Below are 17,419 nucleotides of genomic sequence, written 5' to 3'. Positions count from 1 at the left end.
ATTGGGATATGTACAATTTCTGTGCTGGTTTGACTTGAAGCAGGTCGAGCGGAAATATTCTTTACCCTTTCTGTAAGACTCCTGGTATGCCACTGAAATTCTCAAGTGTACTTTCAGATATCCTACATCAAGATGAAGTCTGATTTAACTCATCCATCTTTGATCAAAGTAGGGTTTTAAAAGTATTCAGTAAGTCTTCAGCGTTTTCCTCAATTCCCTTATCTCATCATAAAACAACAACAAGAATAACAACCAAAAATGACCTGGGTTGCAATTATTCCAAAATGAGGCTCCCAATGCCAAGTAGCTACACATCTGTTATCTTATCCCTCATTTAATAGACAGAGACACACTTCATTTATTTCAGCCACATTTATTTCCTACCATGTATAAAACAAATACTAGTAATAGTGGTTTTAAAGTCTAGAAATAGAAAAACATCACTCTTGAGAATCACAGTGGACAAGGTTAATCAGTAAATGAATAGTATAAAAGAGTGTGATAGGTGCTAAAAGTAGAAATATATTGTGTGCTACAGAAGCTGAAAGGAGTGTAGATAGAGTTCACTGAAGGCAATTTGCATGAGCCAACATGTGGAGTAGGACATAGGAAAAGCAGTTCCTATGTATATAGGATACCCTAGAAAGCAGAGATAGGTCCCCCAGCAGGGGGCAAAAAGGGGAGACTGAAAGTCAGCTCTCATTGCTAAGCCAGAAATTCTACTTCAGGTATATCAGAATTTTTTTTTTTTTGTACCTCATCTACTCAGAAGGAGTGTCTTTTTCATTTCCCATAGGCAGCCCCTGAATGTGGGTGATATTCAGAATATGGAGTTAATCTCACAAGCCCTGTAGACCCATTGTAGAGTTTTAAGCAGGTGATAATAAAATCAGATATTTGCCTTTGTCTTTAAATTTAATATCTTTCTCACAGCAATATAGAGGATGGGCTAATGCAAACAGAGGTTCAGGAGGAAGAACTAAGTGGGAAGAATGTAATGTTAATCCAACTGATAAAAGTCCTGAAGGCCAGGCTTAAAGCAGGAGTGAAAGGGATGGAAAATAGGGATTGTCCAATCAGGGAATCTCTTCACATTGCCTGAAAGATAATTTAGGACAATTCCCTGAGGACAGACTGACATAAGGCATTGAGAGTGAGCATGGTATTCTTCAAATTATTTGCCTGTTCGTTGGCCAAGATTAGATTCTACTTCTTCCCTTTTGGATGAGGCTTTACTCTTAGGAAATTTTGCCTGGCTTTGAAGTTGGAGTTAAGAACACTCACTGAATGTCCACACTGGTCTTCTTGTTACTCAAGGTTTTTGGACTCTTGACATCTCATCTCAGTGTCAACATTTCAGTAACTCCCTACTGTCAAATAGTTGCAATTTTCATCTCCTTTGTCATCTTTCATATTGATATTTTCTTCTATTTAAAGCTGACTTTAATTAATGGTCTCTGGTTCCTACCACACAAAACTGGAAATATATAACCAAGAGAATAGAAGGTTATAGAGGAGCAGGAGCATCTCTGAAATCCCACTGCCTCTCACTTCATTAACTCCCTACCAACAGGACAAAAGAATCCTTCACTGCCAGTAGCCTAGAGAAATTGAGAAACTAACCAACCACTTTGTTCATTCTGTTCCTTAGGAACAGAATAAACTGTCAGGAATCCAGAAAAAACTAGCAGAGTTAGTATGATATTCCAAAATGGACTCAAATGCATTGTACACAAACTATGCCATTTTCATCCTTTTACAAAAGTCACAGCCACTCATCAAATTAGATTTTAATATATCTAAATAAGACTTTAGCTTCAGCCAATAGGATCACACACATTTGAGAGCTGATGAGCACACTTGGGACATTATTGGCAGGATAGGCCTTGTAGAAAAAGAATTATAACTAAGCACATTTCTTTTTTAAGGTTAAGAACATTATTTCATATAACATATCAAGTAAAATGATTCACATTTGTTAGGTTAGGTTGCAGGGTCTCCTTAAATGAAATCCAGAAAACAAATCACTATTACATCATGACATCAATCACTTAGAGTTTAAAATGGGATCCAGGGAAAATCTTGTTTATGGCCATATTACCTGAAATTTTGTCTACAATGGGAGTTTTATTCCTTGTAAAACTATAAGCTACTAGTTTCATAGGCTCAGATTTTGAATTTGAATAAATTCATTTACTTGTATATTCAGTTATGTGCTTCTTGTACCTAGATTACATGCTGGCAATTAATTTAAAAATAAATATATCGGGCTGGGGATGTGGCTCAAGCGGTAGTGCGCTCGCCTGGCATGCGTGTGGCCCGGGTTTGATCCTCAGCACTACATACAAACAAAGATGTTGTGTCCGCCGATAACTAAAATATATATATATATATAACTTTGTCCTACCTAAGAAATGGATAGTAAGTTTAGAAACAGGTAATATAAAATAAGATAATGGTATGTATTGGAAATCATGAATCCAAGAGTAGAAACACATTAAGCAAGGAAGACAGAAGAGGATATCCTTGAGGTTGAAAGGACTGAGTAGAGAGTCAGAGAAGGCACACAAGCCAGAGGGAGAATTTTGTGAGGTCAGATGGTGTTGTGGTGGAAGAAAACTGATCTAGGATGAAGTGTGCCATGGAAGAGGAAGCCATCAATCGATCTTGATGAATTGCAAGCAGTTTGGTGTAGTGGGTATAATGAAACAAAAGTCAGTAAAATAGAATGAGGATGAAGAGATCCTTACTGTCATGTTTAATATCAACTTTTCCTCAAATTTTATAAACTACAGGACTCTTTCTCAAGTAAAATTTATTTCTGAGTTACATTATATTATTACAAAGATAAGCAGTGAATAAAAATCATCCAATATTAAAATTTGCCCCACTCCTTGTATGTGAGCATAATTTGAAAATCATCTCTATAGGAGATGACACAACAGTAAATGTTACAGAGGGGAATGGAGTGGTTCCATTTAAAATTTGATTCTATCCCTTGGCTTCTAGCTTCTAGGGTAGAGAATGGGTCTGATGATGTTGGAAGTAGTAATTGTGAAGGTGATCAGTACCTGAGAGAAACAAGAAGTTGGGCTTGAGAGATATTTAAGGATTCAACTGGCACAGGTAAATGATTTATTAGATTTGAGGGAGAAGGAGATAGGGAGGATAACTCAAAGTTCTAGTGTCTATAATTGGTTTAGCGACAGAGAAGTCATGCAACATTTACAAAATGTGTTGGGGTGGTGTGAGGACAAAAGTGGTGAATAGATAATTGGATAAGAAATCCAAAGCTCTGGAAGAAAAGGACACCATCAGATGTGCATCTCAGAGTCGTGATCATCATCGCCATAATCACAGCTAATGTTTAAGGAATACTTACAGGTACTAGGCTCTGGAATACATGCTTCATGGATACTGTCTTGTGTAACTTTGACAAGAAGCTGAGGTCTAGACATGTTGTGTGTCATGCTGCAGATCACAGAGTAGGAGAAGTGGCAAATTTAGGATGCTTAGATATGTCTTAAGATGCTCTTAACCATCCCCGGACTGATATCTCTCAAGGAAGCATGTAGAACACTTAAAATCTCAAGGGCAGGGCACGTGCTTTAGAGGATATGCAGGGGACAGAATAGGTAGCTAGGAAGCACATATTCAATATTCCTCCTCAAAATCTGAAAACAGGTAGTCAGTCAGAGGGCAAGCATATCAGTAAATGTGTAAAGAAGTCTGATCTATGGCAAAAGAAAGTCATGGGAGAGTTAGATGCTTATTTCAGTTAAAAAATATTCAAATTCAAGATTTTACTTTTAAAAAGCATGATTCTGATAAAACAAAAGCCTCTTCCATTAGAACAGTCATAGTCTTCTAATTTAGTCACCTTTACTCATTATCTCTTGACAAATTACTGAATAAATAGCACTTTTATAAAAGAATTAATAAGGGCTGGGGATATAGCTTAGTCAGTAGAGTGCTTGCTTTGCATGCACAAGGCCCTGGGTTCAATCCCCAGCACCACACACACACACACAAAGTAAATAAGTACAAAATTAAGTAAAACAACTTTGTAGAATATGTGACTTTTAAAAAGTGCTCCTAGACAGAGAATTTCTGTATCTTTTGCAAAGCTGAATTAGAAGACATAGCTCATTGTGTAATTCAATGCAACTATGAGATAAAGTTACCAATTTTTTAAAGAAAATGTCTGCTTATTCCAAATAATTTGGAAAATTCTCTTCATCTGTCAGTGAGGAATTTTGTTTTGATTCCTAGGTCTCTTGAGACTGAAGATGGTATCTATTTTATCCTCTTACACTTTTGATTATTTTCAAAATATTATTTTTCATGCTTGTTAGAATGTCTGTAATTTTATTGTAATAATCTGGTATTTTCAACATGACATTATATACACATATGTGTAGGTATATATATACATACACATATGCCAACATGATACCATATATATGCCAGTTTTTAACCCTTAATTGAAAGAGTAGTAGAGGAATGCACCAACCATGGTTAACTGACATCATTTTTGTAAAGTCCTTACTTCATAGGAAACAAGGACAACATGACCTAAGTGTATCCATCCACAATCAACCCTTCACTCATAATTAAACTGAAAGTAAAAGACATGTCCTTATTGATAACTCTAGTTAATCAACTATAATGGTTGTATCATTGGATTCCCTTCAGTGAAAATAAAGGCATTCAGGGTATATGGATTGGCTAACACTGTTAAGCAGTTTTATTCTTGAACAAACTGTATATAGATTTCATTTAGGTTTATATCCTGGACTTCTTAGAGGTAGGACACACTGTTTTAGCCCCAATAAGTCTGTGTCCAGGCATTGGATTAGGAAGATTTCTGATTGAAGATTGCTTGCCAAAGGTCACAGAATCCATTTTCTGGAGTGTTGCAATGCTCACCTCTAGTTAAAATATCCACAGAGAGTGGTCAAAACATCCAAAGGATAAAAACCTAGGGTTTCACTGAATTTATATAAACAAAGTTGTTCCTGGTTTGGTAATAAGTGTCTAATAAATATCTAAATGTAGGATAAAACTTTGACTTAGATTTGCTTTTTATCATAATCTAGTAGTGAGGTTGTAGGACAGAAACTAACTTTCAGCACTTTGAACTTCTTGGTTATTCACCACTATCTAACATACACACACACACACACACACACACACAACCGCCAAAATTTTGCCGAATTTGGCTTCCATCAGTTAAAATGAGTGTTATGGAATCATTAAAATCATTAATATGACAAATTACCCCCAAAGTAGTTTGGAAAGAAGCAGAAATATCTTTTTGTGATTAACAAAACTATTTTGTGAATATATGTTTCTGAAATGATCCTTGCTTTCTGCAAAACAATAGTAACAAATGCTTAATACACACACACACACACACACAAAACATGCATAATTAAAGGTATAAAAAATTCTTTACAAATAAATGATACATGAACATCCTGGTTGAAATTTTAAATGAATAAAGAGATCAAAGGGCAAAGTTGCTTTATAAGAAAGCTGAAAATATAATGAAGTGAATTATAATTAAATTTTACAAGTGCATTTTAAGAAGAGATGTATGAAATTGTATTTGAAGTCTTACTTTGCTGCCAGAAATTTGAATCTACATTTTAAAAATCTGAATATGTTCACATTTTAAACAGATTATTTTGCCTAGTTTCTATCTTAATTCAAAAAGAAGCAGAGAGACTTTGTAGTAAGATAATCAGGTCAATTAAATTTCAACAAGTAGTTCAGAGAAAGACTCCAGTTTGACACTTCAGAATTATTCTAGAACTTAGCATCAAATACCAGTTATCCTACAAACTAGAAATGACAACTCTCAGAGGCAGTATCAAATATTTTGGTCATCAAGAATCTCGGATGTTTCCATTTTCCAAGTAGGAAATACTATCACATCAATCAAAACATCAGGGAAGTAAAAAATGGAAATCAGATCAACTACAACAACAATTACACCCACAACAAGAAAGACTCCAACATACAACCTAAATATAATACTGTAGCCATTAATTAATACTTTTTATTTTTTTAAATTTATCATTTATATAGATAACATTCCTTTTTCTCATTCATCTTCTTTTTGGTGTGTGTGTGGGGTATTAATCCCAAATACAGTTAAACAAACATACCTTTGACAAACCAAAATTTCACATATAAACTCACAGGAACAACTTAGTTCAATTCCAAATATATACATAATAAAATACACAATTGTGCCCATTGTAACACTTAGTATTATCTAGAGTGACCTAGAATAAACTTCCAGCTTTTATTTTTCTATTTTTGTCTCTTGTTCACTTTAATGTAAATTGTCCTAAGCTTGCAGAACTGATGATGCAAAATTAACATAGAATAAGAGAAAACCACATAATACCACCACCACTGTCCACTCCTCCCAGTAAGCATCAATATCTAACAGCAGTCAATCTAGAACAGATTCTTTATGGTCCTAAAGCCACATGAAATCTATTCTGAAGTTAGTTACCTGGGAAGAAACCAAACATTTTTTTTTTCTTAAATAAGCACATAGTACCCATTTCTCACAATCAGAAATGTAAAGTAAAAGTCTTATTTTGCCTTTGATATTCATAATATTTGAAGAATCAAAACTACATTTTTAAAAAGTAGGACATTTGAAAATCTACAAAGGCCAAAATAAGCAGGCAGAATGTAATTTTTTGAGACAATTTTAGTTTCTGAATATTATTACCATTTGGACCAATACAATATGGTAGTCACTGAATACATGTAATCACTTAAGCACCTGTAATGCAGCTTGTTCAAATGAGTAGTATTATAAGTATAAAATATGGACCAGATTCTGAAGACTTTAACAAGAAGGTAAAATGTTATATTAATAATTGTATATTAACTATATATTAAAGTAGGAATATTATAGTTTTATTGAGTTAAGTATATTAAAATGAATTTCACCTATTTCTTTTTAGTTTTTTACATGTAGCTTCTTAAAAACTTTAAACTGCATATATGGTTTGTATTTGTGTCTTGCATTGTATTTCTATTGGATCATTTACAGAAACCTTACACAGATTCTCAACTATCAATCCTGTTTACTAAAAGGATGTTGTTACTTTCATGAAAACTTTCATCTACTCCAACATTTTTATGCACTTAGCAGTGATTTGGACCATATGATGTGTGCTTTAGACAATTATAATGTGTAGTAAACCTTGCAGAGAATTTATACTCTAATACTTGGCTCAGAATTTGCAAAACTAAGCCACATAGTACAGAAAAGTTTTTAAACCATATTTCCTAATGAAGATCTCTGGGTGGAAGTTCAAGGACAATCAGTCAAAGAAATAAGAATAGGTAAAGGAGCATTTGTAAAGATCTGAAGCACAGTCCAACTAGAGGAACAAAAAGGGAAAGGTGGCATGAATAATTCATAATTCATTAAGGCTTAGGTCTCATTGCCTCTCCTTTTTCTGTACTTCCTCCCCTTCTGTCCCTCCTCATTTTCTTTCTCCTCAGCTAAAACTCCTGTTTATCCTCATTTTTCATCTGCTGGATATTTTATGGTTTCTGTCTCCTCTCCCCCACCTTCAGTCCTTTTTTTTCTCCATTATCCTTTTTTCCATCTATTACTATTTGTTTTTAAATTTGTATTAAATGTTAACAACATTGACTTGAACTATATTTTAATAGACCTGATATGCTTTCACATCTTTTTTTTTTTTTAAGAAGAAAATACACACAAGGGAAATGGTACAGGAGGTGGGCATTCATATATATGAAAGTACTTTTTATTTCTAGGATGCTCTTTATTGGGTTGCTTTCTTTTTAAAGTGTCATATTATGGGGGATAAGTTCAACTATTGGCTTTAGTATTTAAAAATTTTTAAAAATGATGAAAAAAGAAGAAGCCTAAAAGCATGACAATTAAATTTTCAAAGTGGTAGTGAACAGAATCCCTTTGAGGCTAGGATAAGTTAATTTAAGATTGCTATTATGGGTTTCTTAGAATGTATTTCAGAGTTGTTCAGTAAAGACTAGTCTTTTCTGGAAAAGACATGGCCATTCAACTCATATAAATTGGTCAATTTACATAAATAAGATGTATACTTTACATTCTGCTAAAAAAAGTAACTATATAGTTAAATAACTGCAATGTTGGTTAAGTATTAAAAAAAAAAAATCTCTGGTTAGTAAAAAGTATAAAACCTAGACCTACACTCACTTCCACCTAACACTCTCTTTGATTATTAACTATGGACATTTTTGAAAGTGAATTTTTAAAAGCAACATTCCAGATGTTAATAAATTAGAACCAAACACAGGCACTGTATCTGGTTATGAGTGGATCTGATTACAACTGGAAAATAAATAAAATATTTGCTTTTGATGTCTCAAGCCTTTGAACTCATAGAGCTTTGATAGTATGTTTAACAAACATTTTTACTATTATATAGTCTCCAGAATAAACAATTACATTATCCATAATCAACTATACACCAAAATATAAACACACAAAGAGAATCAGAGTAATTACCAGTCATACCTTATTATGTGTTTGAGTTTGTCCAACCAGTATGAGGATGTTGGATGAGATGATAGACAGGCAGAAGTTAATTAAAATTATGGACCTCTCAGAGCGTATGTACCTAGCCAGAGAGAGAAAGAGTGTCCAACTTTAATATTCAACAGATGAAGAATTCTGTATTGTGCAATTGGTGGAATTCATCTGGAAAAAAAGAAGCACTAACATACAACCTTCACACAAATAAAAACATGAAAAGTTTTTCATAGTTTTTTTTTTTTTTCTTAGAGACCTAATTTTATATTACATGTCATATTCAAGTGCCTTTCAGACTTATTTTCTTCCTTAGACATTAGTGTGGACAATATGGCATTTCTGAAAGAGTCTAACTTTCATATCTGTGATCATGATAAATTCCTTATTAGACATAAAACATTTCTTGGAAATATATCCATTAGTGTTATTACTTTTGTAAATATGTGGATATCTGTACATTTAAATGTTTGGTAGTACCACAACCAATAGAATTCTAGAACCAAAATATAAACCCTATACAGATTCTCACTTATCAATCCTGTTTACTACAAGGATGTTGTTACTTTCATGAAAACTTTCATCCACTCAAGCATTTTTATGCATTTAGGTTGTTAGTTATGTTCCTGAATAACTATTCTAAACAAACAAACAAAAAAATAAATCTTTATCTCTAAAAATGGCTCCAATTAGCTGCGCATAGTGGCACATGCCTATAATTCCAGCTGTTTGGCAGACTGAGGCAGGAGGATCACAAATTTGAGGCCAGTCTCAGCAACTTATCCAGGCCCTAATCAACTTACTGGGACCCTGACTCAAAATAAAAAATAATAATAAAAATAAAAAGGGCTGCAGGTGTAGCTCAGTGGTGGAGCACTCCTGGGATCAGTCCCCAGTACAAAAACACCAAAAAAGTCACATTCACAAATGATAATTCACTATTAGGCCAAAACATAAGTTATTATCTACCATTTGTTAATCCTTAAGATGAAATATTTATAAATAATATGTTACATGGTTTATAAGTACATCAATATTATAAACCATAGCAAAATCTGCTCAGAATCAAATGTTCTGCCAGCTATTTACCCTGAAAGGGTAACAGCTATTTTGTTTCACTGTACCTTGTAAATCACTAAGTGACAGTAACTAAAAGACAACCTTGTACTTGCTGTGTGTTTCAGCCTGTTCAATTTGTATTAGAAAAGGGAATCACATCCCACAGCAGGCATGGGATTACCTGTGCAATGTTAGGAGGGAGTGCCAAAGATCTGGCACCTTTGCAAGTTAAAATCTACCAAAGTTCATCCCCCCACCCACCCCTGCCTTTGAAAAGGATTTAGGCAGAAAGAGGCCCCACATCCCATCACATATTTTAGAAGCAAAAGTGAAAGAAAAACAGGATTGACACTAAAATACTAAAAGGAGATTTTATAATATGAAATAAATTAATCTTTTTTTGCAAAAACAAAAAATTTCAAACAAAATGAAACAAACAAAAAAACCCAAACAGGACTAACCTAGGTCAATTCTAAACACAAAATGGCTTCAAGAGATGGGGAACCTTTTCCCTTTGTCCTGAAGATACACATGTAATAAACCACACACTGGGATACTAAAGACATCATCAGATATTAAGTTGCCCTTCTTTTTATGGTTGGAGCAATTAATATAAGTTTAAGGACTTTATCATATTAACCCTTTACATGATGTTAGTGGTTTCCAGATGATGTTATTAAAAGAGTATTTCAATGATATTTTTGCATTGTAAATATTAAAAATAAGAGTAATAAAAGATCCAGAACTGACCAACCCGAAGACTCTGAAGATATTTCCATTTTCATCAATATTGAGCAATATTGGTACCTTGCAAATTGCTTTCAAATGTCTCACCTTTCAGTACTTTTATCTACCATGTTTGATATTTTAAACTAAATTTATAAATGCTTCATGTCAATATCCCATTTAAAACAACATATTTAATTGCTCTTTGATGTAACAATATAATTCTACAGAATATATCTATAAATGGAGAGAGCACCCTTGTATTAATTTTTTTCTTTTTCAGTTCTGGGGATTAAATGTGCTATAAGCAAGTGTTCTACCACTTAGCTACACATCTAGCCTTGTATTAAAATTTTGAGGAACATTTCTGATAAACTACATAGAATACCAACAAATTTCAAAATAACATTACATATAAAATAATTTCCTTATAGAATAATATGCTTATACATTTTTTAAATCATTATAAAGCGAAAAATCCTAAAAATTTTTATTATTTAAAAAAAAAGTTAAAGGAAACTTCACATCCTTATTACCTTCCAGTAATGTTATAGAGTAAATAAGATGTTTATAAAATGCTTGGATTCATCATGCTACAATTTGCACTCAGTAGTTCATGGGTCTTGACACTTTCAAAATGTGACTATTAGCTCATTTCTTCTATAGGTGAATAGTCATTTGATGACCTCTTAACTCTTAGGGATACAGATTTGTTTCTTTGAACTTTCCTTCTATAATTCTGAATTTCATGTTTAATTTTACTATTATAGGAAATGATTTTCTGGCTTAAAGAAAACTTCTTTAGGAACCAATTAATCCTGTATTTCTATGATTAATTGTACATATAATTTAACTGACATTGTTTATCCTAGTGTTAATGATATGTATTGAAGGGTGAAGAGAAGGTGGAATTGGTACCTGAACCCTAAATGCTAAGAAATGAATTTAGCTCTAAATACTCCAGGGATCATGAATTATGATGCTAGCATGATTACTTAGTACTTTGGGCCTTAAATACTCTCTAATTTTCAAAAGGAAATGTCATTCATACAATGGTAGGAGAGAAATCATCTCCCCAGCCTTTGTCCATTTGTATATTCCAGGACAAGATGACTGACTGAGTCCCAAACCTAGGATTGCCTTGCCTACAATGTCACACCTAGACTAAGCTTTTCTTCTATTTCCTGAAATTGGCCATATTTTTCAGATTGTCTGACTTCATCTGTGTTTGTACTACCAGATAACTTTTTCTCATAGATGTAGAACTTCTGTTATGTGCCTGTTCCAATAGGTCAAATTATGTACATATTTTATTTTTGTATGGGGCATGAAAATTCTTAATATTTTTGATAATTAAATAACTTTGACTATTACTTTTTGTTCTCAAAAAAGTAAAAATTATAATGGAGAACAATGATTGTATTTAAAGGATGATAATTCTAGTGGCCTTCCCTCTTAAATTATAATTAATTTTTTAATTTTTAACTGATTATTTAAAATTTACAGATAAAAACTTAGAGCTCTTTGAGGTAGAAACAAAAACTTTTGTAATTTTAATATTGAAAATATTCAGAAAGCAATAGGTAATTATCTACCATTATTGTTACTTCATTGTAGATAATTTAAAATAATATACATAAACAAAAGAAAGTTATTTAACATTTGGAAGTATAAAATCCATTAGAAAGTTCAACCTTGTGGTTAGATACTCACTCTCTGTGTGTGAGTAGATATAATCAACCTCGAAGGTCTAATTCTTGCTAGTAGAATAAAACTTGTTACAGAACTTAAAGAAATACCAAATTTCCATGTAATATCCAATAGATTCAATTTCAAATATCTTATAAGAGAAAATTTCAAACACTTATCTTTGTTTATGAATTTGTCTGATTTCTTGTAATCAATTTGTCAAAGTCAATTTATTATACTCAACCAAAAAATCTTTTCTAGAGTAGTGTGATATTATATTAATGTTTTAATATTAAGGAAGGGCTTTACTGGACATGCTGAAAGTATGTGTTTGAAACTTGAAATCATATTTCTATAAAAATTAATTTGATAGTATCAATTAAACACTCTGGATCAATAGCAATTGGGATAAATAGAAACCACACAGAGACTGAATGATATAGGAATGCCATATTTAAGTGTAAACAACTTGTTGAAGACTACCATCATTTGAACTGGAAGGAAAGTATGTCTGTAAATATGTGTCATTTATTACAACTCAATTATAACTCTGTTTTTAAAATACTGCTTTCAGTAAATTAAGAAGGCAGGAGACATATCATGGTTATCACACTCTCTGATTTAACTGAACAACTGAGCATTCCATTTCAAGTCTATCAGTTGATCACATACCTCCATAACGCTGCATAGACAACTGCTAGGGTGATCAAGGCCAGGCAAGAAAGGCCACTGCCTACTATTAAAGTAACCGAAGGTGTACCAGAGGATTCCATGATCTGTAAATTAAAACACACACACACGCAAAAAAAAAAAAGGAAAAAAAAGGAAGAGAAAATTTATAACTGAGTTAAGATAACTTTAAGTCTCAGCAAACTAAGCTACCACTCAAAAATAGCCCAAATAGTTCCTATAATTACCAGATAATTAGCCATAAACCCACTCAGTTCACATATTTTAGCCTCTAAAATGACTAATTCTAGCTCCCCCTTCTTTCACACTGTGAAGCAATAAAGTCTTTGGAGTTTTAAATGCTGATTATGGCACCTTATAGCTTTCTTAAAATACGACCTGAAAGTACAACTTGGTGAACATTCAGATGTTAAATGTTCTGTAGCTAAAATCATTTTTCTTCAACTAACTACATTTCAGTCATTCCACAACAGGATTCTTAGTAAAATTTATCTATATACTCCCATGTACAACTCATTATGTTATCCCAAACTGGTACTAAACAGTGAAAAATTTTCAAACTTTCTGACTTTTGACAACTTTGTTCTAAGTCAAGTATTCTCACATTATATTTCACTTCCTTAGACTCTGAGAATATAGAAGAAAATAAAATATCAAATTTAAGACCTTCATATTTATTTTGCATTTTTTTCTGTGAACAGAATAAGTGGAGATAATTTCCACAATACCAGTACCAGTCCCTAAAAACATGACCTTGAAAAAATGAACCTATATCTTTTAAAACAAATATAAAGATTATAAGCATTCACTCATCTGAGAGGTATCTTTCCTGACACACTAATGTGACAATAACTAGTGAAATCTGTTGTTTTTCAAATTTTATACAGGAAGTTTGTAGGAATATACTTTAAGATTAAGTGTATTCATAAACCTTAGATATGCATATCAAATTATATTAGGTATTTTTGTCATCAAAATAAGTAATAAGAATGATGCTTATTAAGGCCAAATTTAGGCAGAAAGTCACTTTTATCTGAATAACTATTTTTTCAGTATTTCATTTCTTGTGATTTTTTTTTCAAAATACATTTGGTGAGAATACTAGTTTTTAGATAGTTCTATACAGCTGCCTCTTTCAGAAACTATTTTTGCAAAATCCATATACTTATAAGGAATGATCTTTCAGTTCCACACAGCCATGCTTTCATGAAAACTTCATTTGATTTATATATATATATATATATATATAATCTCCATCCAAGGACACCCTCAGAAACCTGTACTGAAAATATCCAATGCAGATATGCAATGTGTTTGGCTATAGTGTCTGGGGTCTTCCTTCATTCTACTACTAACAGTATTCTCACAAATTCCCCAGAATAGCTTTCCAGTTTTAAAATAAATGTTATATTGGCAATCATTTTTATTTGAAAGTTTGCAACATATTAGTAATACCATAGGAGCATATCCTTAAAACTATACTGCAGAAATTTCAAGTTAGAAGACATAAAATTGAGTAGAATTTAGTTATAGCACACCAACTAGAATTCATTACACCAAGCTTCTGTAGCTAAGGAGGAGAAGAACCCAATTTTGCCACCCTGCAACCTTTTCCATTTCCCCATTTAAAATGCAGTTCCCTGGAGAAACACTAGCCACAATGTCCCTGCCTTTGCATTAAAGCCGTGTTTTCCCTTTGTTACTTACTATTTCTCTAGGTTGCTGAGCCAAAATGGCGAAGGTAGAGAGACGATCACATAAGCATTTCGTATGGGATGCATCGGTAAGCACAGTTTTACATCCCTGGGTGGACCACGTTCCCAAAGACTCGTTCCTGCAAAGGGGGTGGGGGGAGATCGGGATAAATACGCCTGACAGCCAAATCCGTAAAGAAGAAAATGCAGTTTAATTGAGAGAGTCGTCTACTGTAATTCTCGTACAGGAAAAAAAAAATCTACTTGTTGTTGAACAGGACGTAATTTAGATGCATCTCCAGTTATGCAAAGCAAGAGTGGGAAAAAGCAGGCAGGCAGCGGTGCGGTGTGCAGAGAGCTGTCCAGCGCCGGAGGTGCTGAAACCGGGACTAGCTCTGTCCAGCCCTCTGCGAGGAACGGCGGCGGCAGCGGCGGCAGCTAGAGCAGCCGCCAGAGCGTTGGCAGCCACTTCCTATGCTCATCGGATCGTTTCAAACACTCAGGGTGTAAAGAGGCTTTTCATATTTTCATACCAGCTCTGATTCCCGGCCCATAGTTTGGACCATGAACGCTGGCTTTTAAAATGCGGATTTCTCTGAAAGCCTGCCTAAAAGGTTACATTGCTTGGGTTGGGTGATAGGATCTTCTTCGCTGCTGGTTAGGGATTTTTCCTCCCTTTAGAATTAGCTGCTGTGAAAATTTCACCCTGGAAACGGGAAGCAGCAGCAGCGGCATCAGCTGGTTCCAACTCTCATTGCCTTTGCCGGGTTTCCAGGGGAGGGGTGGGTTTCAGATATAAGCTTCCACTACACACTTTACTCAGCTCAGCGCTCCTCTGAAGCCCTTGACATTTTCCCCCCTCGACTGCCTCTTTGCCCTGGGGCAGAAGGATTAAGCTAACCCCAAATCTGCTAAAACATTTAGAAGAACAAACCCACCCCAAAGTCCAGTAGGAGGGGGAAAGAAGGCCTGGCTCAATTTTCTCTTTGGTGTAGCCATTCAAAGTGTTAAAGCATATGGTTTATTTCCCACCCCAGCAGAACAATAAAAATGGTATCAACCTACTCTTCTTAGCAGGGGCTGGGGGGATGGGAGGGAACCCTTCCACCCCCACCTGAACTACTCTATAGGAAGAGAGAAAAGAAGAGGAAGGGGGGGAAAAAAGCTATAGAGCTCAACCAATCAACTTTATTATCATTACACGTGTTCTATGTTGAATGCACCAATTATCACCTCCCCTCCCCCAGGCAAGGAAACTCTCCAGCTAACAAACCTGTATGTATGAGTGTGTTTAAATTTTAAGCCAAGTTACTATCTGTGTTTAAAATGACTGTAAAACTTGGATAGAAAAACACACGGCTTGGTGTTAATTTTGAGGTGATACTTTTGATTTTGCCTTCTATATCTTTGAATGCCTAAAGCTACTGGGTTAAATATGCATGCAGTCTATTTCAGAGAGACTCAATGAGAAGTTTCTCTGTGACAGTTGGACTTCCAACTTGAGTTACAGAATATAATTCACACTTATCCATTTTTGGTATCTATAAGCAATTCTTTTTAATATTCATGATTTGCTATCATTAAAATTTATGACTCAATACACTCTTAATTATAACTCCTTTTAAGAAAGAATACATTGTATTTGGGGAAAGTTAGATGAAAATTATATCCAACTTCACCCAAATACCTCAGAGTATTAGTCAATTTGAAATGTTGTCTCTCTTATTTTTTATGATATCATACAATGCTGCCAAATTTTCAAAACAAAATCAGTTATACTTTCAACTGCAAAAATAGTATTGAATTTACATTCTATCTTATCATAGCAGAATATCAATTTATTTCATTAGTTGTCTGTCTCTTATCTTCTTGTAACAAACAGTTAAGGCCAAATGAAAAACATCTATCTCAGCTGATCAAAGTTTAAAGAAGGAAGATATACTTAAGAGAATCTGACATGTTTTAAAACACAGCATCTGCATTATTCATTCTGGATGGCAGTTTTACTTTAATGCAGTATCTCTGCTTTCAAGATGGAGTCCAGTACTAAAGTTTTTCACATTATGTGGTTATGCCCAATAAATTAATTGAATATCTTAACAAGGAAGAACTTTACTGTAAATAAGACTTCATATGAGACAACCTTACAAATTTACATTCATTTAATGAGAGTTCATTACTCAAGATGATATTAGCATCACTACACTTTGGCTGTCAGATATAAAGTCTATATTCAATATAATGTTACTAGACTCTGAAGATAATGCAAATTTTACATGACATCTTTAGAAAACTGGGTCAATTTGCTTTACTCAGTACAGTGATTGCATTGCTGACCTGGCCCAGCCCCAGGCAAAATTGGGAAGTAAATAACTCTGCTCTCTATGCTTTAGTCCTTCACTGTTCCCAGCAGTCCCTGCCTCAATATGAAATGCTTCTAATCTCATAGGGCCCCTTTTCATATGTACCTTCCCAAGGCTATATCATCTCTGTCCTTACCTTTCTTCAAAACTATAATCCTTTTACTGACTTTATCTGATTAAACTAATGTATAATAAGGTTTGAGATACTACGTACAGCTTAACATATTTCTCTTAGTTTAAAAGAAGATATGTAACACAAAATAATATGCCTGATAGGATAACACCAGAATTTGAAACAAGGTAGTAGGAGAGAAAATCTCAAAAGGTGAGAGGGATAACTACTAAACTCTGCACTGGGTTACTCTTAAGATTTGGGTACTAAGAAGTGTGATACCATTCTATGGTAATATTTATATTGTTTCATAAAATCTCTTGATATGTGAAGATCACATAACACTTATAAATTAGTTTTTAATTACTAGTATACATGTAACTGTTATTACAAACCCTATCGTATGCATTGCCTATATTTTCAAACTTTTCATAGCTTATTCCTACTGTACAAGATTCTTTTGAGAGCATGGTGAGCATAGCTGATTGATTTCAGGGAGATATTATGA

At 33.8% G+C, this 17,419-nt stretch overlaps 1 protein-coding gene across 3 annotated transcripts in view; it reads right to left on the bottom strand.

Annotated features, from left to right (window-relative positions):
- Positions 1-17,419, bottom strand: part of Adgrb3 (adhesion G protein-coupled receptor B3) — a 673,514-nt gene that overhangs the window by 131,485 nt on the left and 524,610 nt on the right. For all 3 annotated transcript variants that reach the window (XM_015487894.2, XM_015487895.2, XM_048805610.1), the window contains 3 exons: positions 14,450-14,576; positions 12,725-12,828; positions 8,567-8,669 (listed from right to left, as the gene is read on the bottom strand). In XM_015487894.2, coding sequence (XP_015343380.1) covers positions 8,567-8,669; positions 12,725-12,828; positions 14,450-14,576 — 334 coding nt within the window. The remainder of the gene's footprint in view (positions 1-8,566; positions 8,670-12,724; positions 12,829-14,449; positions 14,577-17,419) is intronic.

This window comes from Marmota marmota, unplaced genomic scaffold (assembly GCF_001458135.2).
Source record: "Marmota marmota marmota unplaced genomic scaffold, marMar, whole genome shotgun sequence".
Lineage (NCBI taxonomy): Eukaryota > Metazoa > Chordata > Mammalia > Rodentia > Sciuridae > Marmota > Marmota marmota.
Note: the sequence above shows the minus strand (reverse complement) of the source record. Positions and strands in the feature narration are given on the sequence as shown.